Source organism: Erpetoichthys calabaricus, chromosome 18 (genome assembly GCF_900747795.2).
Source record: "Erpetoichthys calabaricus chromosome 18, fErpCal1.3, whole genome shotgun sequence".
Classification (NCBI taxonomy): Eukaryota; Metazoa; Chordata; class Cladistia; order Polypteriformes; family Polypteridae; genus Erpetoichthys; species Erpetoichthys calabaricus.
Window position 1 is genome coordinate 74,331,801 of NC_041411.2, and position 26,112 is coordinate 74,357,912.

The 26,112-nt window shown below is 43.0% G+C and overlaps 1 protein-coding gene across 1 annotated transcript in view; it reads right to left on the reverse strand.

The window, feature by feature from the left end:
• Positions 1-4,985: 4,985 nt before the first annotated feature.
• LOC114669188 (E3 ubiquitin-protein ligase RNF123) overlaps positions 4,986-26,112 on the reverse strand; it is a 134,304-nt gene continuing 113,177 nt past the window's right edge. Inside the window, exons 38-40 of the mRNA XM_051921033.1 lie at positions 8,194-8,279; positions 5,805-6,020; positions 4,986-5,756 (exon numbers count right to left, since the gene is read on the reverse strand). Of these exons, the coding sequence (XP_051776993.1) occupies positions 5,921-6,020; positions 8,194-8,279 (186 nt within the window). The 3' untranslated portion in view covers positions 4,986-5,756; positions 5,805-5,920. The remainder of the gene's footprint in view (positions 5,757-5,804; positions 6,021-8,193; positions 8,280-26,112) is intronic.

Below are 26,112 nucleotides of genomic sequence, written 5' to 3' on the forward strand. Positions count from 1 at the left end.
AATCGTTCTCGGCGTTCAAAACTGACTTTCCTAATTTAAACATTCTTGTGGGGTGGGGGGGCAACTTATCCGGACGCCAGTCACCACAGCAGAAAGGAAGCAAGAGCATCCCTCACGTCAAATTTAAATTACAATTTAAAATTAAGAGGGGACAACTTGGCCCTCATTCTTGAATTAAAACTAAAAAAGGCTTTGACAATTCCTTGAGTGTGGTCCGTATATTAGGACACTGAGGTCATTTATTGTCACACTGGACTTCCACTCGTAGTCATTTTTAAGAGCAGCAACAAGAATGTGTAGCCATGTGGTGCAGCAGATCCCATCACGGCTTAAACCAAATCAAAAATGTAGCCAGCGTTTGTTTGAAGTTTAGATAAACTAGTGGGCTGTTGTGAAGAGGGGGACTGAACGCACCCCAAGGAGACGCGGTCGCGCCTCCGAAACCCCCTCTTAAACGGCGATACAACGGGAAACCTCCTCTTTGCTCGATCAGCTGCTGGTTTGCTGCTGCCGTGCCACGTGATCTGCATCTCGCACAGCCCTTCAAACATTTAAAAGCCTGTACAGCACCTGAATATTCATTCTGTTATTTCGCCGAGTACTATTGTCCGTTTGTTTGCGCTAATGCCATCTTTACTCATATTTTTTTTTTTTTTTTTTGAGACTTTCAAATTTTCCTACTTCCATTATCTCTGACCTGCTCTGCATGTGTATCACGGGACTTGTAAGTATGACGTGACTTGTCCGTCTCTCTTCAAAAGATCACATCTCGTTGCAGGAAAAAATTCTATCATCGTAAGATTTTTTTTTTTTTTATAATAGAAATGAAACACTATTAATAATAATAAACATTGTTTTACCGCTGTTGATTTTATAAGACGCATCACGAGGCCACGGGCCAAACTGAAAATACGTTTTATGTAGCAAGACCACTACAGTCAAGCTGCAGGGCCAATCAGATTGCACACCTCCAGTGCAGCCTATCAGCCTTTGTTTTACGCCACACGCCCACTCATCGCGTCCGTTTTGAGGTGCACCTCGCACGTTGTTCTCATTAAACACGCTTAACTTATACCAGGAGTAATGATGGCAGTGACTCTGTCATGTAGCGCTGCGAGCTCCCAGCCCAGACTTTGCACTGTGTTAAGTCATGTGCCATAAACATGCACTGTGATTGGCTATTCAGCAGACCTCACAGATCACACAGGTTAGCAGCTGGACTCTTCTAAGTGAGACGCCCGACACTTCACTAGTGGGCTCGGTTTAGTCTTTCAGTCTTTGGTAAAGAACTGAAGTTCTTAGCAATGGGGTGCCCAACAGCGTCGCACATAATTTAGTCCTGAAGTAGGCTGTCTGCACCCCATGTTGGAATGCAAGAACAGTCACCATCTATATTGCTCAGTAATGTAGGATCAGCTTGGTTGATACCAGGTGTGTCCACCTGGGCTCTGTGGGCTTCTATCACATCAAACTTTATTATCTCACCTCTGCATGAAGAGACTGACATTGTTCTCGGCCATCACTACAATCTACTTGGGGCAAATAACATAAAAAAAAATCATTGTTGGGTGGAATATTCTCTGAAATATAAATAAAAGAAGTGTTGGGTTGGGTCACACAGGTCATGGGTCACCGCTGTATTCAATGGGCCGGGGTCACGTATGCTTTCTGTAGGGTCTCACGGTAGGTGGGTCACTGAGGGCAGTTTAAGTAATGTGACTGGGAAAGGGAGAAAAAGATCTGCTGGTCATCATGGACTGGGTCTAAGGGCAAGATTGGGAAACTGCGTTAATAAATCCTAAAGTTATAAATCAACAAGTATAGGACTTTGATAAACAATGACAGTCTACATACTGTATGTACCAAAGCGAAAATGAGACCGATTTCCAGATTTGTAACCAATTTCATTTGGACTCCATTACTGAGATCTGTTTTCACTTTGACATTCTAGAGTTTGTTTGTCTTCACTGTGCAGGTCGGCCCACCACAACAGACCCACTTATGTGTGTTTGACAGCTAATATCTAAAAGAACTCTCCGGTTTAAACACAGCGGGCGCTTTCCATGAAACAAGATCACTTTTTTTTTTTTTTTACTCACCATCCTCCATGAAATCGTGAAATTCAAATGTTCTTCCTCCGCCATCATCCAAATTACACGAGGTCAGCAGCGTCTCATTTTTGGTGGCACATTCCTTCAGATGCTTATGCCCCAAACAGATGGGTTAATCCTGGGGACCCACAGAATGGCACATTGTCAAGATGGCACCTCCAGCCGCAGGCCCCCTGAACAAACATCACGAGGTCCTGAAGATGGAGCAGCCACAGAGGGGTCTGCCAGCGGACTCTTCATTTCTGTGTTCTCATTTTTGGGTTGAACTAAAGCAGACTTTCTCCGTTTTCCACCATGGATGTTGTCACTTGAGTCACGAGCCCCCTTCATTCATTATTATTTGTCAAAGCTGGTCACGTTTGGCACTGAAACGTCACCCCACTTAGCTGATGGTAATTCATTCAAATCACACTTTTAAAATAACTTCACTGACAAAACCATCAAACTGTTACTGGAATGTTACGAAAACTCTTAAGTAGCCAATGGTGAGGAGATAAAAGGCCAACACGCACATGTCAATGGCTGCCATTTTGGGCCAAAGCCAGTCTGTCCAGCATGTTAGAGAGCGCTTGTCAGCCACCTTGTAAAGTGGGCTCACAGGTGGGTCACTTCCAGTCCCAGGTTCAAGCCATTGGAAGTTTACGACAAACATCCCAGGACTGGAAGGGGCCGAGCAAGCGGAGGAGAGCAGGAGAGCCGCTGTCAGAAGTCGGCCTGCTGTTAACTTTATCGGCACTTTAGTCCTGAAAGACAAGGTCACTGCAATCAATAAAGCACAGAAACCAAATCCAAACTTCTGCCTGAAATAGCATCCCGCTGATAAAGACACAAAGATGCCCCCCCCACCCGCACGGCGGCACAGAGGGAGTCGTGGAAGCCATTAGCTGTTTTCCAAGAGTAAAAATAACGCAGGAGCTGCCATTTATCGTTACATTCAAACCTCAGCAGCGGTGCCTCCTATAACACAGCAGCAGCGACAACGACGACGACGTTAAGGAGAAGAGGAAACCACCAAGTAAAAGTGCGAGCCGAGCAGCGGCGCTGACAGCCTAACCACAGGCCTTGGCGTTTATCTGAGCGGCTTTCAGGTTTAGCACATTAGCACAGTCAAGTCAGGACATTCAGACAATGAGAACAACTCCTGCCTCTCAAGACTGTCTGGTCAATAAAGTGTGTGTGTGGGGGGGTCCAAGGTGCTGTTTAGATAGTTAGATAACTTTATTAATCCCCAAGGAGAAATTCACATACTGTACTCCAGCAGCAGCAGCAGCATACTGATACAAAAAACTAAATTAAATTAAAGAGTGATAACAATGCAGTGCAAGGTGGAGAGTGCGAGGCTGGTGTAACAGACAATAACTTTGTAGAATGTTAACGTTTACCCCCCGCGGGTGGAATTGAAGAGTCGCATAGTGTGGTGGAGGAACGATCTCCTCAGTCTGTCAGTGGAGCAGGACGGTGACAGCAGTCTGTCGCTGAAGCTGCTCCTCTGTCTGGAGATGATCCTGTTCAGTGGATGCAGTGGATTCTCCATGATTGACAGGAGTCTGCTCAGCGCCCGTCGCTCTGCCACAGATGTCAAACTGTCCAGCTCCGTGCCTACAATAGAGCTTGCCTTCCTCACCAGTTTGTCCAGGCGTGAGGCGTCCCTCTTCTTTATGCTGCCTCCCCAGCACACCCCCGTGTAGAAAAGGGCGCTCACCACAACCGTCTGATAGAAGATCTGCAGCATCTTATTGCAGATGTTGAAGGACGCCAGCCTTCTAAGGAAGTATAACCGGCTCTGTCTTCTCTTGCACAGAGCATCAGTATTGGCAGTCCAGTCTAATTTATCATCCAGCTGCACTCCCAGGTACTTATAGGTCTGTACCCTCTGCACACAGTCACCTCTGATGATCACGGGGTCCATGAGGGGTCTGGGCCTCCTAAAATCCACCACCAGCTCCTTGGTTTTGCTGGTGTTCAGTTGTAGGTGGTTTGAGTCGCACCATTTAACAAAGTCCTTGATTAGGTTCCTATACTCCTCCTCCTGCCCACTCCTGATGCAGCCCACGATAGCAGTGTCGTCAGTGAACTTTTGCACGTGGCAGGACTCCGAGTTGTGTTTAGTCACCCGTCCACCACACCAACCCAGGCTCACAGATGCAAAAAAAAAAAAAATAGAAGAAATGTAAAGCTGGATACAAAGTCCAAACAAATTGAGGAACTTCGTGAGGGTCCAGCCATCCATTTTCAGATGTGCCGATGCCTCACTAAAGGCATTTTCTTCTCACACCCCATTGAATCCTAAGTGGAGTTAAACTTTGCACAGATCTGATGTCAGAAAAGCCAAGTGCTCTAAATGAACTACTAGTAAGACGCACAATAATGCATATCACAAGTACTCACCCCCTTTACAATGACACCCCTAAATGCTCACTGGGGCAGCCCATTGGGTATACAAGCCCCAGAATTACCGTATATACTCGTGTATACGTACACTTAGGATGAATTCTCACTTTATAAGCCCCCCCCAGAGATTTTTAGATAGATGACCCCCATGACCCTGCATTAAGATATAGCAGGTTGGACAATGACTGACCGACTGGAATTGTGACAGTCAATAAAAAGTGAAACACTCCGAGTCTTAACATTGCTGGAAAAAAATTTCCTTTTGCTCCGCACAAAGCAGACGTCTTAAACGATACGCCAGCTTTATAGCTCGTTTGTATCAAAGCTATGGGGGCTTATGAAGTGAGTTTTAAAGAATTCACGCTAAGCGTACAGAGACTTCAGACTTTAACTGCACTTCTTTACAGGCGGCTTAGTTCCGTTAGACTTTAGGGTCTTTTCAGTAACGGCACGACTGCAAAAAGAAACGTCAACAGTCAGGGGAAAGGCTTGGGCTGGGATAAATAATTTAATGGAGTTCAGGTCAAAGGGTCCACAAATAAAACAAAAAGACCTCCAAAAGTACCTGGCAATGGGGTGGCGTGCAGGGCACTCTTCATAGAAGGAAGAGAGGAAGACTGATAGGAAGCCTTCCTCACCTCGGCTTGCTTTTCTCTTCACATCTCGGCAGTCACTCAGAAACGTTGAAAAAAACAAAAACACACCTCTGTGAATGGAGGGCACGCACTCGCTCGCTCACTCTGGGCACACTTTAAAGGCTGCGTTTTACGGAGATGTGACCCGACACCCGTGACATTTGACAATGAAGGAGCAGCCGGAAAAAAAACAAAAAAAAAATTAAAGCTGGAGACTCCACAGCAAAAAAAAAGAAAGAAAAATGCATGCGAGATTCGCAGAAACGGCTCGTTTATGGGTCGGCGACATTTCGCCATCACGTAGACGGGGAAGCAGAGTAAGAGAAGAAGCCCCGAGAGGCCAGCAATGCCAATGTACTGGTGGTACAATGAAAAGAAAAAAACAAAAAGTGCTGCTGAGACAAAAAAAAATGAAAAGAAGTGAAAACTGAAGGTCCGTGTGGTAGGGGATGACAAAAAGGATCAAAAGACGCTTGAAAGGAGGCCATCATAGAAGCACCGGTTCCTGGAGAAGGTCACTAACGCTAAAGCGGCTGGAAGGTGGTACATACAAGGCCTTAGCAGTGCAGATGGTGACCGCGGCCCCATTTAAAGATTGATACAGTGGGGTTTATGAGGCCATGGCATCTTCTCCATGAAACAAACAGCCATTACTATAACTGAAGCTCATCACGGGCCTCGTCAGCTCACAGTCAGGTATGTTTTTACATGATACGCGTTTCCCAAAAGCAGCATTAAGAGTCAGGACTCTACCTCCACAGCTCTGTTTTTCGGGGGGCTTTGCTATGGCACAGCTGGTTTACTGTAATCGTCAACACCGGTGATGGTGGCCTTGCAAAAGAAGCAGTCCTTGTTGTTCATCAGGTGCTGATTGATACAAGCCCTGCAGGACAGGAGACAGCAAACAATGGGATTAGCGGGCGGCACGCATCAGGGCTGTGAAAAAAGGGGATGCCCTCTTCCTGATTTCCTCCATTTTAGCTTATTCATGGCACTTAATTGTTTCTGGTCTCCAAACAAATTTCATTTGATACAAAAGATAACCTGAGCAAACACAATATACAGATAATTAAACATATAAATACAGTCATATGAAAATGTTTGGGAACCCCTCTTAATTCTTTGGATTTTTGTTTCTCATTGGCTGAACTTCCTTTGAATATCTGACATGCCTTATGGACACAGTAGGATTTCAGCAGTGACGTTCAGTTTATTGGATTAACAGAAAATATGCAATATGCATCATAACAAAATTAGACAGGTGCATAAATGTGGGCACCTCAACTGAGATATGACATCAATACTTAGTTGAGCCTCCTTTTGTAAATCTAACAGCCTCTAGACGCTGTCCTCCTATAGCCTCTGATGAGTGTCTGATTCTGGATGGAGGTCTTGTTGACCATTCTTCATACAAAATCTCTCCAGTTCAGTTCAATTTGATGGACAGCCTGCTTCAAATCATCCCATAGATTTTCAATGATATTCAAGTCAGGGGACTGTGACGGCCATTCCAGAACATTGTACTTCTCCCTCTGCCTTTGTAGATTTCGAACTGTGTTTTGGGTCATTGTCTTGTTGGAATATCCAACCCCTGCGTAACTTCAACTTTGTGACTGATGCTTGAACATTATCCTGAAGAATTTGTTGCTATTGGGTTGAATTCATCCGACCCTCGACTTTAACAAGGGCCCCAGTCCCTGAACTAGCCACACAGCCCCACAGCATGATGGAACCTCCACCAAATTTGACAGTAGGTAGCAGGTGTTTTTCTTGGAATGCGGTGTTCTTCTTCCGCCAGGCAAAGCACTTTTTGTTCTGACCAAATAACTTCATTTTTGTCTCATCAGTCCAAAGCACTTTGTTCCCAAATTAATCTGGCTTGTCTAAATGAGCATTGGCATACAACAAGCGACTGTTTGTGGCGTGAGTGCAGAAAGGGCTTCTTTCTCATCACCCTGCCATACAGATGTTCTTTGTGCAAATTGCGCTGAATTGTAGAACGATGTACAGATACACCATCTGCAGCAAGATGTTCTTGCAGGTCTTTGGAGGTGATCTGTGGGTTGTCTGTCACCATTCTCACAATCCTGCTCATATGCCGCTCCTGTATTTTTCTCGGCCTGCCAGACCTGCTGGGTTTAACAGCAACTGTGCCTGTGGCCTTCCATTTCCTGATTCCATTCCTTACAGTTACAGAAACTGACAGTTTAAACCTCTGAGAGAGCTTTTTGTAGCCTTCCCCTAAACCAGGAGACTCAACAATCTTTGTTTTCAGATCTTTGGAGAGTTGCTTTGACGATCCCATGCTGTCACTCTTCAGAGGAGAGTCAAAGGGAAGGAAGCACAACTTGTAATTAACCACCTTAAATCCCTTTATATCTCATGATGGACACACCTGTCTATGAAATTCAAGGCTTAACGAGCTCATCACACCAAGGAATCAGCATTGAGCAGTGACAGGCATTCAAATCAGCACAATGACAAGGGGACCCACATTTGTGCACAGCCAGTTTTTCACATTTGATTTCATTTCAAAACTAAAGACTGCGTCACTAAACATCTTTGTTCGGAAAACACCGCAGTACTCAGATGGAAATGAAAGACAGACCACTGTTATCTCTAAATTATTATGCAGGTGGAGAGGGTGTCCCAAACTTCTTCATATGACTCTTATTTAGACAGATGACAGTCAAGTTCACATTAGCTACGGACCTCCAAATAATTTGACGGCACACTCCCGCTCTTTAGACAGATTTGGACACATGTTAAAGCTCCTATATAGTGCCAAAGCCACATTGCGTTTAAGACTACAAAAGCCCCACTGAATCTAACAGCACTGCGGTGTCCTAAGCTGTGAAACAAATGTTAAATGTGACCCCCCCGCTGCCTGCCATCTTGGATACCTGCTATTTTTAATTAATTTCATAATTAAATGAAAATGACAAAGAATCCCTGACTTTTACATTCCAGCCTTCCATTTAAGGAGGCAATGGTACCTGCAGGGGGTGCCAATCTATCACATGTACTGCACATGCCAAGTGTCTCCAGGTACTTACTTGCACGACTTGTGAGAACAGGGCCTGAAAATGGCAGAGATTGGATGTGCATAGCAGATGGGACACAAATCTTCTTCACTGGTGGGCTGCGGAGGCAGAATACAGAATGAGTGAAAAAGAAAGAAAACGAGAAGAACAACAACAAAGGATGAGGATGAAAGTACAACAATGGAAGGAAAAGGAACCAGCAGGTGTGGACGTATGTGGAATGGGCAAGGCGTGCAGGTGCTGGTCATAAAATTAGAATATCATGACAAAGTTGATTTATTTCAGTAATTCCATTCAAAAAGTGAAACGTGTATATTAGATTCATTCGTTACACACAGACTGATGTATTTCAAATGTTTATTTCTTTTAATGTTGATGATTATAACTGACAACTAATGAAAGTCCCAAATTCAGTATCTCGGAAAATTAGAATATCAATTAAGACCAATGCAAAAAAAGGATTTTTAGAAATGTTGGCCAACTGAAAGGTATGAACATGAAAAGTATGAGCATGTACAGCACTCAATATTTAGTTGGGGCTCCTTTGGCCTGGATTACTGCAGCAATGCGGCGTGGCATGGAGTCGATCAGTCTGTGGCACTGCTCAGGTGTTATGAGAGCCCATGTTGCTCTGATAGTGGCCTTCAGCTCTTCTGAATTGTTGGGTCTGGCGTATTGCATCTTCCTCTTCACAATACACCATAGATTTTCTATGGGGTTAAGGTCAGGCGAGTTTGCTGGCCAATCAAGAACAGGGATACCATGGTCCTTAAACCAGGTACTGGTAGCTTTGGCACTGTGTGCAGGTGCCAGGTCCTGTTGGAAAATGAAATCTGCATCTCCATAAAGTTTGTCAGCAGCAGGAAGCATGAAGTGCTCTAAAACTTCCTGGTAGACGGCTGTGTTGACCTTGGACCTCAGAAAACACAATGGACCAACACCAGCAGATGACATGGCACCCCAAACCATCACTGACTGTGGAAACTTTACACTGGACCTCATGCAACGTGGATTCTGTGCCTCTCCTCTCTTCCTCCAGACTGTGGGACCTTGATTTACAAAGGAAATGCAAAATTTACTTTCATGAGAGAACATAACTTTGGACCACTCAGCAACAGTCCAAAGGTGAGACGCTTCTGACACTGTCTCTTGTTCAAGAGTGGCTTGACACAAGGAATGCGACAGCTGAAACCCATGTCTTGCATACGTCTGTGCCTGGTGGTTCTTGAAGCACTGACTCCAGCTGCAGTCCACTCTTTGTGAATCTCCCCCACATTTCTGAATGGGTTTTGTTTCACAGTCCTCTCCAGGGTGCGGTTATCCCTATTGCTTGTCCACTTTTTTCTACCACATCTTGTCCTTCCCTTCGCCTCTCTATTAATGTGCTTGGACACAGAGCTCTGTGAACAGCCAGCCTCTTTAGCAATGACCTTTTGTGTCTTGCCCTCCTTGTGCAAGGTGTCAATGGTCGTCTTTTGGACAACTGTCAAGTCAGCAGTCTTCCCCGTGATTGTGTAGCCTACAGAACTCGACTGAGAGACCATTTAAAGGCTTTTGAGTTAATGAGCTGATTAGAGTGTGGCACCAGGTGTCTTCAATATTGAACCTTTTCACAATATTCTAATTTTCCGAGATACTGAATTTGGGACTTTCATTAGTTGTCAGTTATAATCATCAACATTAAAAGAAATAAACATTTGAAATACATCAGTCTGTGTGTAATGAATGAATCTAATATACAAGTTTCACTTTTTGAATGGAATTACTGAAATAAATCAACTTTGTCATGATATTCTAATTTTATGACCAGCACCTGTATGTCTGATTCTTGTTTACCATCCATGAGGTTTCTATTGAATTCAGAAATCAACTCCATCTTTCCCATATTTTTTTAAGGAGAAAGTAAATGCCAGCCGGGGACACATCTAAATTGTACATCGAGGGATTTATCTGACACATGGCAGCAGTGTGACATGATTCAGTTACACAATTAAATCTGGGTTCCGTTCTCCATTTGCAACAGGAACCAGCAGAACAAAGTGTGTTGGTTTCCATTACATTTTTCTTGAAGTTTCCAGTTTGACTTGCCAATCCAGGAAGGCTGCAGTGAAGATACGGCCTACGGTGTGACATCATGCAGATTCAAATCAGCATTGTCTCTCCATGTTTCACTGTTAAACACGCACTTCGGTTGTTTAGGACTGCTATGCCTTATGATGTTAGTGCTGGGCCAGAAACACAGTTTTAGAATCTTTGTAATGAACTCATTTTGCTGTTCAGTCTGAAAGTGCCTTCTCTTGCGTTTGCTGTTCTACTCTGCTGAATCACAGCACACAGAGCGGGCTGAACGAGCGCGTCACACTTGACACAACGCTAGAGATTTCTGGTACTCTGAATGCACAGGAAGAATAAAAATAAAAAATAAAAATCCACAAATAGTTTGGCCAACACCAGGAAAGATAAGCACCAATACGGAGGAGGCACAGTTCAACAGTGTGCTCAATCTAAAAGCTTTTTACTTTCCGGAAAAGTGACACTGCAGGCAGGATTAGATGTCAGTCAAAGCAAAATAATGAAGCCAAGTTGACAAAAAGTGGTAAAGGATTTCATTAATAATTAAGTAAATCCAAAGTAGCTCTGCAGCAGAGCAGCTGCCTCCTCCGCCCCTCTACAGGGGAGAAAGAAAGGCCTTACAGCACTCCTTGTGCCTCAAAGAAATGTTTCATTTTCTTTAATATTACATCCAGTTCTTACTTCAAGCATCTCTGACCAGGGGTGACTGAGGGGACGTCTGGTGAGGGTGACCATCTGATGGCCACTGTGTACCATCGGGCATCACCTGTGCCTACAGATCTCTGTCGGGATAGAGACACACACGGGAGACTACGATCATGGAGGTCCAACAGGCAGGCCGAGCTGAAAAGGAAGAACTCCATCACAACACTCTCATGATCACGCGGCTTAAAGGGGCTCAGGCTGAGCCGGACGAAACGCTACTGGCACGGCAATGCAGACTGGGAAGAGACACTGGGCTGAGTAAGCATTTGCAAATGGCTCATGCCAAAGTGTTTACTTCATTGAAAATGGAGAACCCAACTCTCTGCCTAAACTTACATTTCACTATTACTTCTTTAATGACACAAACTTTCTTTAAATCTTCAGTACCATCACATCATTTGTCGTGAATGAAATTAAAGGCTGAAAGTGCATTGATGAAAAGGACGAGGCAAAGTACAGGAGTCCGCATCTTCACATCAGCAAAACCAAGGAACTACTTACTGACTTACTTGTGTATATTTACTTATTTACTTATCTATTTATTTATTTGAAAAGCTTTTGTAGTGAGAAGTCAAGTCAAATGATGCCTTTTATTGGCTAACTAAAAAAGATTACAATATGCAAGCTTTCAAGGCAACTCGGGCTCCTTCTTCCTGAGTTACCTCTAAATCTTGTACAGTAGATTGTGATCTTTGTTAAGTGACTTCTCACCGCATTCAGAATGGCGCACACAACTTACAACATCCGAGTACTAAAAGCTTCAGTAAAAAGACAGATTTCACCCTGTTCATTCTATCTATCATATAGTGCCTTTCATATCTATCTATCTATCAATCAGAGTGCCTTTCATATCTGTCTACCAATCATACAATGCCTTTCATTCTATCTATCATATAGTGCCTTTCATATCTATCTATCTATCTATCTATCTATCTATCTATCTATCTATCTATCTATCTATCTATCTATCAATCAGAGTGCCTTTCATATCTGTCTATTATATAGTGCCTTTCATATCTATCTATCTATCTATCTATCTATCTATCTATCTATCTATCTATCTATCTATCTATCTATCAATCTATCAATCAATCAATCAATCAGAGTGCCTTTCATATCTATCTATCTACCTATCTATCTATCATACAATGCCTTTCATTCTATCTATTTATTATACAGGTGCTGGTCATAAAATTAGAATATCATGACAAAGTTGATTTATTTCAGTAATTCCATTCAAAAAGTGAAACTTGTACAGTGCATCCACAAAGTATTCCCAGCACATCACTTTTTCCACATTTTGTTATGTTACAGCCTTATTCCAAAATGGATTAAATTCATTTTTTTCCTCAGAATTCTACACACAACACCCCATAATGACAACGTGAAAAAAGTTTACTTGAGGTTTTTGCAAATTTATTCAAAATAAATAAACTGAGAAATCCCATGTCCATAAGTATTCACAGCCTTTGCTCAATACTTTGTCGATGCCCCTTTGGCAGCAATTCCAGCCTCAAGTCTTGTTGAATATGATGCCACAAGCTTGGCACACCTATCCTTGGCCAGTTTCGCCCATTCCTCTTTGCAGCACCTCTCAAGCTCCATCAGGTTGGATGGGAAGCGTCGGTGCACAGCCATTTTAAGATCTCTCCAGAGATGTTCAATCGGATTCAAGTCTGGGCTCTGGCTGGGCCACTCAAGGACATTCACAGAGTTGTCCTGAAGCCACTCCTTTGATATCTTGGCTGTGTGCTTAGGGTCGTTGTCCTGCTGAAAGATGAACCGTTGCCCCAGTCTGAGGTCAAGAGCGCTCTGGAGCAGGTTTTCATCCAGGATGTCTCTGTACATTGCTGCAGTCATCTTTCCCTTTATCCTGACTAGTCTCCCAGTCCCTGCCGCTGAAAAACATCCCCACAGCATGATGCTGCCACCACCATGCTTCACTGTAGGGATGGTATTGGCCTGGTGATGAGCGGTGCCAGGTTTCCTCCAAACGTGATGCCTGGCATTCACACCAAAGAGTTCAATCTTTGTCTCATCAGACCAGAGAATTTTCTTTCTCATGGTCTGAGAGTCCTTCAGGTGCCTTTTGGCAAACTCCAGGCAGGCTGCCATGTGCCTTATAATAAGGAGTGGCTTCCGTCTGGCCACTCTACCATACAGGCCTGATTGGTGGATTGCTGCAGAGATGGTTGTCCTTCTGGAAGGTTCTCCTCTCTCCACAGAGGACCTCTGGAGCTCTGACAGAGTGACCATCGGGTTCTTGGTCACCTCCCTGACTAAGGCCCTTCTCCCCTGATCGCTCAGTTTAGATGGCCGTCCAGCTCTAGGAAGAGTCCTGGTGGTTTCGAACTTCTTCCACTTACAGATGATGGAGGCCACTGTGCTCATTGGGACCTTCAAAGCACCAGACAATTTTCTGTAATCTTCCCCAGATTTGTGCCTTGAGACAATCCTGTCTCTGAGGTCTACAGACAATTCCTTTGACTTCATGTTTGGTTTGAGCTCTGACATGAACTGTCCACTGTGGGACCTTATATAGACAGGTGTGTGCCTTTCCAAATCAGGTCCAATCAAATGAATTTACCACAGGTGGACTCTAATGAAGCTGCAGAAACATCTCAAGGATGATCAGGGGAAACAGGATGCACCTGAGCTCAATTTGGAGCTTCATGGCAAAGGCTGTGAATACTTATGTACATGTGCTTCCTCAATTTTTTTTTTCATTTTTAATAAATTTGCAAATATCTCAAGTAAACTTTTTTCATGTTGTCATTATGGGGTGTTGTGTGTAGAATTCTGAGGAAAAAAAATGAATTTAATCCATTTTGGAATAAGGCTGTAAAATAACAAAATGTGGAAAAAGTGATGCGCTGTGAATACTTTCCAGATGCACTGTAAGTTGAATTTGTATGTAAGTCGGAACAGGTACATTATTTTAATAAATGCTATTGTTGACAGACTAACCAAGTGCTCTGCCAATGAATGATGGAGTTCCAGCTCTCTCTGACCATTTTTATTATTTCTACTTTAATTTCAATGGTGATGGCTTTTCTCTTCTTTACTGTATCACCAGCACTTTCAGATTTGTGTTTCAGAGACATTCTTGAAGGGTGAAGACAAAAGGTTAAGATGAGCTCTTCTGCACAGCTCTGTACACGCGGTCACAGCAGGAAGGCACCCGTCGTCAACACGTCTGATGTACTGACGAGAGACAACGTCCTGCTATGTGTGTAACGGTACAAGTAGGCTTGCTACTGAGAATGAATGGGGGCAGCGAGGGGCGGTTCATCATCAGCCCACCTCACAGTCACCCCCACTACAGTATGCTGCAGAATGAACACGGTGCGGCCAAAGGCGAGTAGTGAATCGCTCAACCCCAATTCAACAGGCAGCCATCCGAGGCACACTGCAATGCTACCCCTGCCGCCCTGTTCAGCCACAACCGGGTCACCACTTGCAGCATTACCAGCTGTGCGTGCTGGGCGAGCAGTGAAACGCCCCCCTCTGCTCCATGCAGCCTGCGTCAGGACCACAGGGTCCAGTCAGGAGCAGCAGATGTGGCTGCGTGGTGGGCGGGCAGCGAACCATCGTCCTGCACACGAGCGATAGCTGTGGTCCCAGTGACTATGGACCACGCTTGCCGTTGGGAGCCGCCCGAGGGACACTACACTACGCAAGCAGCGAAATCGCCCCCCCTCCAGCCACCGCTTGCAGCATCCCCAGGCCGATGACGGAGCAGCAGTTACTGATGCGCATGCGTCACAGCTGCGTCCTCGTTCGTTAAGTTGTAGGTCGGGTGTCCGTAACCTGGGGACTACCTGTATGCTGATGGGTGAAGTTTTAGAATGCATTAATGAGGCCTGGTGAGTACTGCGTGCAGATTTGGTCCAAAAAACAACGGAGTAGCACTGGAGAAATCCAGAGAAGAGCAACTAGGCTGATTCTGGGACGGCAGGGAATGAGTGATGAGGAAAGATTGAAGAAGTCGAACCTTCTCGGTTTAAGCAAACATTGACTAAGAGGTGGCATGAGTGAACTGTTTAAAGTTATGAAAGGAATTAGTATAGCGCATGCCAGCTGTTACTTTAAAGTAAATTCTTCATCAAGAATGCTGGGACACAGCTGGGAGCTTCTTCAGGGCAGATTTCACACAAACGTTATACAATCTTCACACAAGAAAACCACAGATACGAGAAATAAACAACCAAGCAGTGTGGTTTAGAGCAGGACTTTAGGGACTCAAGATCTCAACTTGATGCTATTTTGGACAATCTAGAAGAAGAAAACACGGCAGCTTTTTTTTAGCTGAATGGCCTGTCATCGTCATTCTAATGTTTTAAAGTTAAAATGTCCCATTGCACCGAGAAGACTTGTAATGGCTATTTAAGAGTAGCTGCTCATGAAGAAGATAGATAGATAGATAGATAGATAGATAGATAGATAGATAGATAGATAGATAGATAGATAGATAGAGATAGATAAACTTTATTAATCCCAAGAGGAAATTCACAAAAATTTGTGAACGAGCCCAGCGCAAAGTGGCTACCAAAAGAATTAACCTGCAAATATCACATTTGTTGGGAAAGATGGTTAATATCCAACAACAACAAAAAAAAAATCTAATCTCTATATATAAAAGAAAATCCTGGAATGGAAAGCAATTACAAGGCTACGATATGTGATCTTCTCGGAAGACAATTTTAAAGACCCGTGAGACCAAAGACACTTGCCACGGTACAAGACATGCCCTACTTACAAGATAAGACCACGGGCAGAAAAACAAATCAGTAGTGTAAAGGCAGTCACGCAGCACACACAGCTCCATGGCTGTCAGTGCATATAACGTGTATAAGGTCAATACGGTACAAATGAAATGAATAGGGTAGAAATGAAACATCGACGACTAAATGACCTTAAAGATCGAAAGGCAGCGCAACAGCAGCTACCCCAACTGAATGTGAGCAGCGTTATACATCCTGCAAGAAAGAATCCAACCACGCCCGCGGCCAGAAATAAAAGACAGGTATTGCTTTTACAAAGTCATGCGAGACCAGGCAGTGAGCCATCATTTAAAACAAGTCAACAGACCTCTAATCTAGCAGTTGTTGGATTGCTTTTGGCAGGCAAGCATCGTGTGCTCAGAGGTCTTCAAACAACGACATGCGACAGGCAGAAGAGGCAGCTAGCAAGCAGCAAAAAGGCAGTAAATGATCCAAAGGCATATCCTTAGCATACGTTCAGCCGCAACACCCTTCACAACACGAGCAGTATTATACGTCTGGGAAGAAAGAGATGTAACCACATGCGGGGCAGGAAATTAAGAAGCAAGTATTGTTTTTACAAACGTTTTTAAAGTAAAAGTGAAAATAATACATATGTAACAATTCACAAGAAAATAACAATCTCATTAAATTGTAGGTTGCCTGCCTAAGGTAAAGTCATCCCTGATGAATGGGGACGTGGGAATGAGGGGTCCTTTCATCGGATTAGCGCTATTTCAGATGTGGAATGGCAAAATGGGGGAGGCAGCGTGATGAATGAGGTCTCCAGGACTTGAAACAAATCCAAATCATATTATGTGATATCATCTAATGTGAAATTCTACTCCGTACTTCTAAAATTTTTATTTTTACACTGTACAGTAATCCCTCCTCGATCGCGGGGGTTGCGTTCCAGAACCCCTCGCGAAAGGTGAAAATCCGCGAAGTAGAAACCATATGTTTATATAGTTATTTTTATATTGTCATGCTTGGGTCACAGATTTGCGCAGAAACACAGGAGGTTGTAGAGAGACAGGAACGTTATTCAAACACTGCAAACAAACATTTGTCTCTTTTTCAAAAGTTTAAACTGTGCTCCATGACAAGACAGAGATGACAGTTCTGTCTCACAATTAAAAGAATGCAAACATATCTTCCTCTTCAAAGGAGTCCGCGTCAGGAGCACTGAATGTCAGAAAGTGAGAGAAAACCAAACAAATCAATAGGGCTGTTTGGGCTTTTTAAGTATGAGAAGCACCGCCGGACAAAGCAGCTGCTAGGAAGGGAGCAATGTGAAGGTAGTCTTTCAGCATTTTTTAGACGAGCGTCCGTATTGTCTAGGGGTGCGAACAGCCCCTCCGTCAGGAGCAGAGAATGTCAGAGCGAGAGAAAGTCAAACAATCAAAAATCAATACGTGCTGTTTGATCTTTTAAGTAAACGAAGCACCGTGCGGGAACCATATCACTTGACAAAGCATCCACATGTAAGCCCAGCAAGGAAGAGAGCAATGTGAAGGTAATCTTTCAGCGTTTTTTGCGGAGCGGCCATATCTCTAGGGGTGCGAACAGCCCCCGTGCTCACAATATATTTGAGGAGTTTTATTTAATAGGTAATACGCGCTCTGGTTGGGTAGCTTCTCAGCCATCTGCCAATAGCGTCCCTTGTATGAAATCAACTGGATAAACCAACTGAGGAAGCATGTACCAGAAATTAAAAGACCCATTGTCCCCAGAAATCCGCGAACCACCAAAAATCCGCGATATATATTTAAATATGCTTACATATAAAATCCATGATAGAGTGAAGCCGCGAAAGGCGAAGCGCGATATAGCGAGGGATTACTGTATTGAGGATTTATTCTGTTCTGCGTATTGTATTGTATTGTATTGTATTGACGCCCTTCTTTTTGACACCCACTGCATGCCCAACCTACCTGGCTAGGGGTCTCTCTTTGAACGGCCTTTCCTGAGGTTTCTTCCATTTTTTCCCTACTAGGGTTTTTTTTTGGGAGTTTCTCCTTGTCTTCTTAGAGAGTCAGGGCTGGGGGGCTGTCAAGAGGCAGGGCCTGTTAAAGCCCATTGCGGCCCTTCTTGTGTGATTTTGGGCAATACAAAAATAAATTGTATTGTATATTCGGTAAAACAAACACAGGGGTTGGCAAGCAGGGGGCACAGCCCCCAGTAAATAAATAAATAAATAAATAAAAGTTGTAAAGAATTACGTGAAATCAGGAAAGCAGACAGGCAGAGAGGGGTCTAGGCCAATCTCTAATTTTGTTACTGTGGATGGAAATGTGAAAATAATTTCAATGTCGCTGATCATTAAAGAACTTAAGAACAATGGCAAACATGCCTCTTGGTCTTAATTAACTTGCTGCAAATAATAATGAGGCTGTATGATTATGACTTGAAATGCAAATTTTGGTTAAAAGCTGCTGTAGGGAAGGACAAAACAAAACTCTTAGGGTGCTCAAACAAGGTGACCTGGACTCTAAAACGAACTAAATGAGTACCAAAGCAATTCTCTACTAAAGTGTAAACACTGTGCCTTAACGTTAATATTAAATAAGATCATATGATCGATTGCCAATTTCTGCATTTCTTCCTAGCAACTCCCCAGACACCCCGATGCAGGAGAAGGAGAAAGAGAATAAACGTGAAGAGAGAGCCTACTGGTCCAAAGCCTAGTGAAGCTGCAGCCATGGCAGCCCTGATCCTCTTGTGGTCCTCTGCCCTTCACTTAAACTTAAACTACTGGCTCTCCTTTACCTACAAAACTAAGCCACACTAACATGTCCATGACCTACTGTGCTTTACAGAAAATACAGCTAGCACATAAATTCATGTCATCAAGTAAAATAATCCCGTTTGTCCTTAGTCACTTTCAAGTTCTTCCTTTATAAACAGTTTCAAGCGCCTTTGCAATGTCTTTGAATTTTTGCTCCCAGTCTTCTCTTAGCCGCACTGCCTCATCAGCAGATTTGCTGACAGCACACTTTTTTTATGCACTTTGAAGTGGTGGGGTTTCTGAACATGGAATCAATGTCATTCCTATGACCTCAGCCTCTGGACTGCATACCTGTCACTGCAGATATCAGAGCTCTGAATAAAACATTAACAGAATTGATATATATATACGTAGGCCCGGACTTCAGAAATGCATAAGTGATGTGATACTTCAACAAAACAGGATACAAATATGAATAGACTTGTTAACTATGTGACATAATAATAATAATAATAAGACAACTGATTCTACAGGGGGTTTGGTATGCAGGAAACCGAACGGAAAATAAAGAAAGCTATCTAAACACAAGTGTGTGCGTTATTAGCCACAGAATTATGACAGAGGCACACTGTGCAGCAAGACCTCAAATTCACGGAGTCTCCTTTTCTTCTTAAGGAGGGAGGCTCTCAGACTCCTACTGTGGCGGCACTCCTGAAAGATATTATCTAACGTATGTTTCTGCATTGCCTGCAGCTGGCGTAACGTCCTTGAACCAGAGACATCGATAGTCAGAAACCAAGGATGGACCGGGCAGTCAGGAGGACACAGAAAAGCAAGAGATGGTGCAAATCTGCGTGGCGCAGTGGTAGTGGCTGCTGCTTTGCAGTAAGGAGATTGTGGGTTTGCTTCCCAGGTCCACTCAGGGTGGAGAGAGCGCTTTGAGTAGTGAGAAAAGCGCTATATAAATGTAAAGAATTATTATTATTAAAGTACTTCCAAGCTTCAGTCCTAAAGCCCCCCACCCATGAGGGGACAGAGCCTGTCCCAGTAACATCAAAAACATGTGAGGAACTAGCTCTGGATGAGGAACCAGTAATCCACAGGGTCCATTCTTATACACACACAGATCATTTAAAACTGCCTATCAACCTAACACGTTCATCTTCAGTATGTATGAGAAAACCAAACCATTCAGCACACTAAGACACAGAAAGACCATGCAAACTCACAGACATCAGTTTAGGCATAGGATTTGAATCCTGGGCAAAGAATGAAGGTGGCAACAGGACTGGCAAATGACAAGAGTCTTTCTGCAGCCAGCAGCAGCAAAGTGGTGAACTTTATTTAAGCCATATTCAAAGTGAGTGAGGCCTGTGCAGGACTCTCTACAAGAACCAGAAGTTGATGGTTTAAAACAAAACTAAACAGTTTGGTTGGTCAAATTACCCATTTAATAATAATTCTTTACATTTATATAGCGCTTTTCTCACTATTCAAAGCGCTCTCTCCACACAGGGAGGACCCGGGAAGTGAACCCACAATCTCCTTACTGTAAAGCAGCAGAACTACCACTGTGCCACCTGTGAGGATTTGATACTATAACCAGGTTCTCTTTGCTTGGGCAGTGCTCACTGCATCATACAGCACCACTGGATCTCTGGGACACAAATCCGGGACTATACAATGTCTGGAGGGTAGAAAGCAACTGCCTTAGCCAGGTGAGCCAAAGAAGAACTCCATCAAGTCAGGCGACTAACTGAGCTTCTGACAGCAAGAATGAACGTTCTTTGTGGTGTGCTCAACCTGTTTGACTCCATCAAAAGAGTGCCATTCACAATAAGCTGTACCACAAGGAGAATTTGCTGGAGACAAATAATGTGTAAAGAAAATGTCAGTTTCATTCAACACTGTGTTGACTCATTCATGTAGGCCACATGCGAGTTAAAGCAAACAAAGAAAAAGGAATTCATGCACTTTTTGGCCCACCTAATACTACTATTAGATTATATTAGATTACTATTATAAGATGCAGCAGATGTTCTATCAGACGGTTGTCGCAAGTGCCGTCTTCTATGCAGTGGTGTGCTGGGGAGGCAGCATAAAGAAGAGGGACGCCTCACGCCTGGACAAACTGGTGAGGAAGGCAGGCTCTATTGTAGGCACGGAGCTGGACAGTCTGACATCCGTGGCAGAGCGACGGGCGCTGAGCAGACTCCTATCAATCATGGAGAATCCACTGCATCCACTGAACAGGATTATCTCCAGACAGAGGAGCAGCTTCAGCGACAGACTGCTGTCACCGTCCTGCTCCACTGACAGACTGAGGAGATCGTTCCTCCGCCACACTATGCAACTCTTCAATTCCACCCGGGAGGGTAAACGTTAACATTATACAAAGTTATTGTCTGTATACCTGCATTGTTATCATTCTTTAATTTAATATTGTTTATTATCAGTATGCTGCTGCTGGAGTATGTGAATTTCCCGGAGGGAGGGAGGATGATGGATGGATGGATGGATCTATCTATCTATCTATCTATCTCTGCTGTTACTACTACTACAACAAAAGACCACTGAATACATTTATGGGCCTGCCACAGTATCTATATATGGATCTATCTATCTATCCATGCTGACTACACTAAAATTAAAATTATCTATCTACAGTTAGGTCCATAAATATTTGGACAGAGACAACTTTTTCTAATTTTGGTTCTGTACATTACCACAATGAATTTTAAATGAAACAACTCCGATGCAGTTGAAGTGCAGACTTTCAGCTTTAATTCAGTGGGGTTAACAAAACGATTACATAAAAATGTGAGGCAACTAAAGCATTTTTTGAACACAATCCCTTCATTTCAGGGGCTCAAAAGTAATTGGACAATTGACTCAAAGGCTATTTCATGAGCAGGTGTGGTCAAGTCCGTCGTTATGTCATTATCAGTTAAGCAGATAAAAGGCCTGGAGTTGATTTGAGGTGTGGTGCTTGCATGTGGAAGATTTTGCTGTGAACAGACAACATGCGGTCAAAGGAGCTCTCCATGCAGGTGAAAGAAGCCATCCTTAAGCTGCGAAAACAGAAAAAACCCATCCGAGAAATTGCTACAATATTACGAGTGGCAAAATCTACAGTTTGGTACATCCTGAGAAAGAAAGCAAAGCACTGGTGAACTCGGCAACGCAAAAAGACCTGGACATCCACGGAAGACAACAGTGGTGGATGATGGCAGAATCATTTCCATGGTGAAGAGAAACCCCTTCACAACAGCCAACCAAGGGAACAACACTCTCCAGGGGGTCGGCGTATCGATATCCAAGTCTACCATAAAGAGAAGACTGCATGAAAGTAAATACAGAGGGTGCACTGCAAGGTGCAAGCCACTCATAAGCCTCAAGAATAGAAAGGCTAGATTGGACTTTGCTAAAGAACATCTAAAAAAGCCAGCACAGTTCTGGAAAAACATTCTTTGGACAGATGAAACCAAGATCAACCTCTACCAGAATGATGACAAGAAAAAAATATGGAGAAGGCGTGGAACAGCTCATTATCCAAAGTATACCACATCATCTGTAAAACACGGTGGAGGGAGGCAGTGTGATGGCTTGGGCGTGCATGGCTGCCAGTGGCACTGGGACACTAGTGTTTATTGATGATGTGACACAGGACAGAAGCAGCCGAATGAATTCTGAGGTGTTCAGAGACATACTGTCTGCTCAAATCCAGCTAAATGACATCAAATTGATTCATGATACAGATGGACAATGACCCAAAACATACAGCCAAAGCAACCCAGGAGTTTATTAAAGCAAAGAAGTGGAAAATTCTTGAATGGCCAAGTCAGTCACCTGATCTTAACCCAACTGAGCAGGCATTTCACTTGTTGAAGACTAAACTTCAGACAGAAAGGCCCACAAACAAACAGCAACTGAAAGCCGCTGCAGTAAAGGCCTGGCAGAGCATTAAAAAGGAGGAAACCCAACATCTGGTGATGTCCAGGAGTTCAAGACTTCAGGCTGTCATTGCCAACAAAGGGTTTTCAACCAAGTATTAGAAATGAACATTTGATTTCCAGTTATTTAATTTGTCCAATTACTTTTGAGCCCCTGAAATGAACGGATTGTGTTAAAAAAATGCTTTAGTTGCCTCACATTTTTATGCAATCGTTTTGTTCACCCCACTGAATTAAAGCTGAAAGTCTGCACTTCAACTGCATCGGAGTTGTTTCATTTAAAATTCATTGTGGTAATGTACAGAACCAAAATTAGAAAAAGTTGTCTCTGTCCAAATATTTATGGACCTAACTATCTATCTATGCCGACTATACTAAAATTAAAATTATCTATCTATCACTGCTGTTACTATTACTACAACAAAAGACCACTGAATACATTTAAGTTCCTGCCACAGCTATGACTTTCACCAGTTTCATTATTGCACTCAAGTGTAAACAGAGACCTAAATGATTTGAGCAAAGAGAGGAAGTAAGACAGAATATGAGCAGCAGCAAACCCACAACGAGACAACACTCAAAGCTCATTCTCTGGCTGACTGTAAAAGAAAGAGGGGAAAGACCATGAAACACTGGCAGCTGAGCAAATCAGATGTGTCCGGAGCATATACATTGTGCTCTTCTTGTGCCTACATATTGATTAATTCTATTTGTTTGGTTTAATAGGCTAAAGAATAACTTTATTTCTGGCATGTAAAATTGAGAGGGCATGATTTTAAATTAAGAATGTGAAACTACTGCTGCTTCCTTTACCTCACCAAACATTTCAGGAGGTGCTTCCAAGCTTCCAATCTTCTCCTCACTTTGCATGCAGTATTTTCTGTTGACTTCTAGTGATGAGCAATAATGGTCAAGCACTGCATAAGAGCTACAATGAGCAATGACGCTGCAAAATAAAAGGCATATCGGCTACAAATCAACAGATGAAAAACTTTGCAATTGAAACAATGCCCATTATGAAGTCTTCGGTTAATGGAAATTAAAGCTGTTGGAACCATACTAAAAATCATATTTTCAGCCCTGGAGAAGCCTGACCGTAATGGGCCTTTAGAATTTACTGTAAGCAGAGCATCTTAATTGGCCCACTTAATATTGTGCGGCAAACTCCACAGTCCTCCTTTCACTCTCCTCACTCGACATTACACTGGATAGCTACACAGTTTAGTCAGAGTGTATCTCTGCATGTATCAGGCTAAAATCAGCATTTTTAGAGTAATAATTGGGTGGTCCCAGTTGACCTTCTTGTAATTCATGTTCAAAATCTATATATTGAGAAAGTTCATTTAAGGTTGTGTAAATTTGTGAGTATACAGGTGCTGGTCATAAAATTAGAATATCATGACAAAGTTGATTTATTTCAGTAATTCCATTCAAAAAGTGAAACTTGTATATTAGATTCATTCATTACACACAGACTGATGTATTTCAAATGTTTATTTCTTTTAATGTTGATGATTATAACTGACAACTAATGAAAGTCCCAAATTCAGTATCTCGGAAAATTAGAATATCAATTAAGACCAAAGCAAAAAAAGGATTTTTAGAAATGTTGGCCAACTGAAAGGTATGAACATGAAAAGTATGAGTATGTACAGCACTCAATATTTAGTTGGGGCTCCTTTGGCCTGGATTACTGCAGCAATGCGGCGTGGCATGGAGTCGATCAGTCTGTGGCACTGCTCAGGTGTTATGAGAGCCCATGTTGCTCTGATAGTGGTCTTCAGCTCTTCTGAATTGTTGGGTCTGGCGTATTGCATCTTCCTCTTCACAATACCCCATAGATTTTCTATGGGGTTAAGGTCAGGCGAGTTTGCTGGCCAATCAAGAACCGGGATACCATGGTCCTTAAACCAGGTACTGGTAGCTTTGGCACTGTGTGCAGGTGCCAGGTCCTGTTGGAAAATGAAATCTGCATCTCCATAAAGTTCATCAGCAGCAGGAAGAATAAAGTGCTCTAAAACTTCCTGGTAGACGGCTGCGTTGACCTTGGACCTCAGAAAACACAATGGACCAACACCAGCAGATGACATGGCACCCCAAACCATCACTGACTGTGGAAACTTTACACTGAACCTCATGCAACATGGATTCTGTGCCTCTCCTCTCTTCCTCCAGACTCTGGGACCTTGATTTCCAAAGGAAATGCAAAATTTACTTTCATCAGAAAGCAGCAGTCCAGTCCTTTTTGTCTTTATCCCAGGCGAGACGCTTCTGACGCTGTCTCTTGTTCAAGAGTGGCTTGACACAAGGAATGCGACAGCTGAAACCCATGTCTTGCATACGTCTGTGCGTGGTGGTTCTTGAAGCACTGACTCCAGCTGCAGTCCACTCTTTGTGAATCTCCCCCACATTTTTGAATGGGTTTTGTTTCACAATCCTCTCCAGGGTGTGGTTATCCCTATTGCTTGTCCACTTTTTTCTACCACATCTTGTCCTTCCCTTCGCCTCTCTACTAATGTGCTTGGACACAGAGCTCTGTGAACAGCCAGCCTCTTTAGCAATGACCTTTTGTGTCTTGCCCTCCTTGTGCAAGGTGTCAATGGTCGTCTTTTGGACAACTGTCAAGTCAGCAGTCTTCCCCATGATTGTGTAGCCTACAGAACTCGACTGAGAGACCATTTAAAGGCTTTTGAGTTAATTAGCTGATTAGAGTGTGGCACCAGGTGTCTTCAATATTGAACCTTCTCACAATATTCTAATTCTCCGAGATACTGAATTTGGGACTTTCATTAGTTGTCAGTTATAATCATCAACATTAAAAGAAATAAACATTTGAAATACATCAGTCTGTGTGTAATGAATGAATCTAATATACAAGTTTCACTTTTTGAATGGAATTACTGAAATAAATCAACTTTGTCATGATATTCTAATTTTATGACCAGCACCTGTATTCTAGACAGGCTGGGAACAATTTTTCTTTCTGGATTCAACGGGAAGAAAGGATGCGCAATACATGCACACCATCTCAGCGTTAGGCAGTGTTGATTTTGCATGATCTATTCAGTCATTTCTAATTTTTAATACTCTAATGGACAATACTTTACAAGATTTACCTGACTATTGTGTCTATTAATTCATTTTTAATACTATACTGTATAATCAGTACTCAGGGTGGGCTGACAGAGGAACAACAGGTTTTCTGCATTTTGTTTGTTAAGCTTACAAGTTAACTCTCATTACTGAGTTGATATCCTGTCCACAGGACATACAGATAGTACATACATTCAAATTTAAGACAACTAGGCCTTTAATTATATCTATAGCAGGTCATGCTGAGCAAAGTAAAGAGAACAGTATGGAGTCTAAATGCATCTGAGTAAAGCACATTCCACCCAGAATCTAATGAATACTTGCATGTCCTTGATCTGAAAGGAATGATATATGCATAGAACTGCAATATGGGCTGTTCACAACACAGGGGACATCAAAACCTCCCACTTAGAAAAGAACACCGTGAGCGGGTTGGGGATAGACTGCAGTGTTTGATCGGAAGATGTGAGATGACACAAAAGATGGCAAGCCCTGGATAGCATTTTCATGGTATGTAAGCTTGTAGACAAAAGCCACAAATGCAGATGGGATTCCCATGCAAGTAAAAGTCATTAGGGAGCTGCTAGACAAAGAGTGAGAATGGCACTTCTAACTC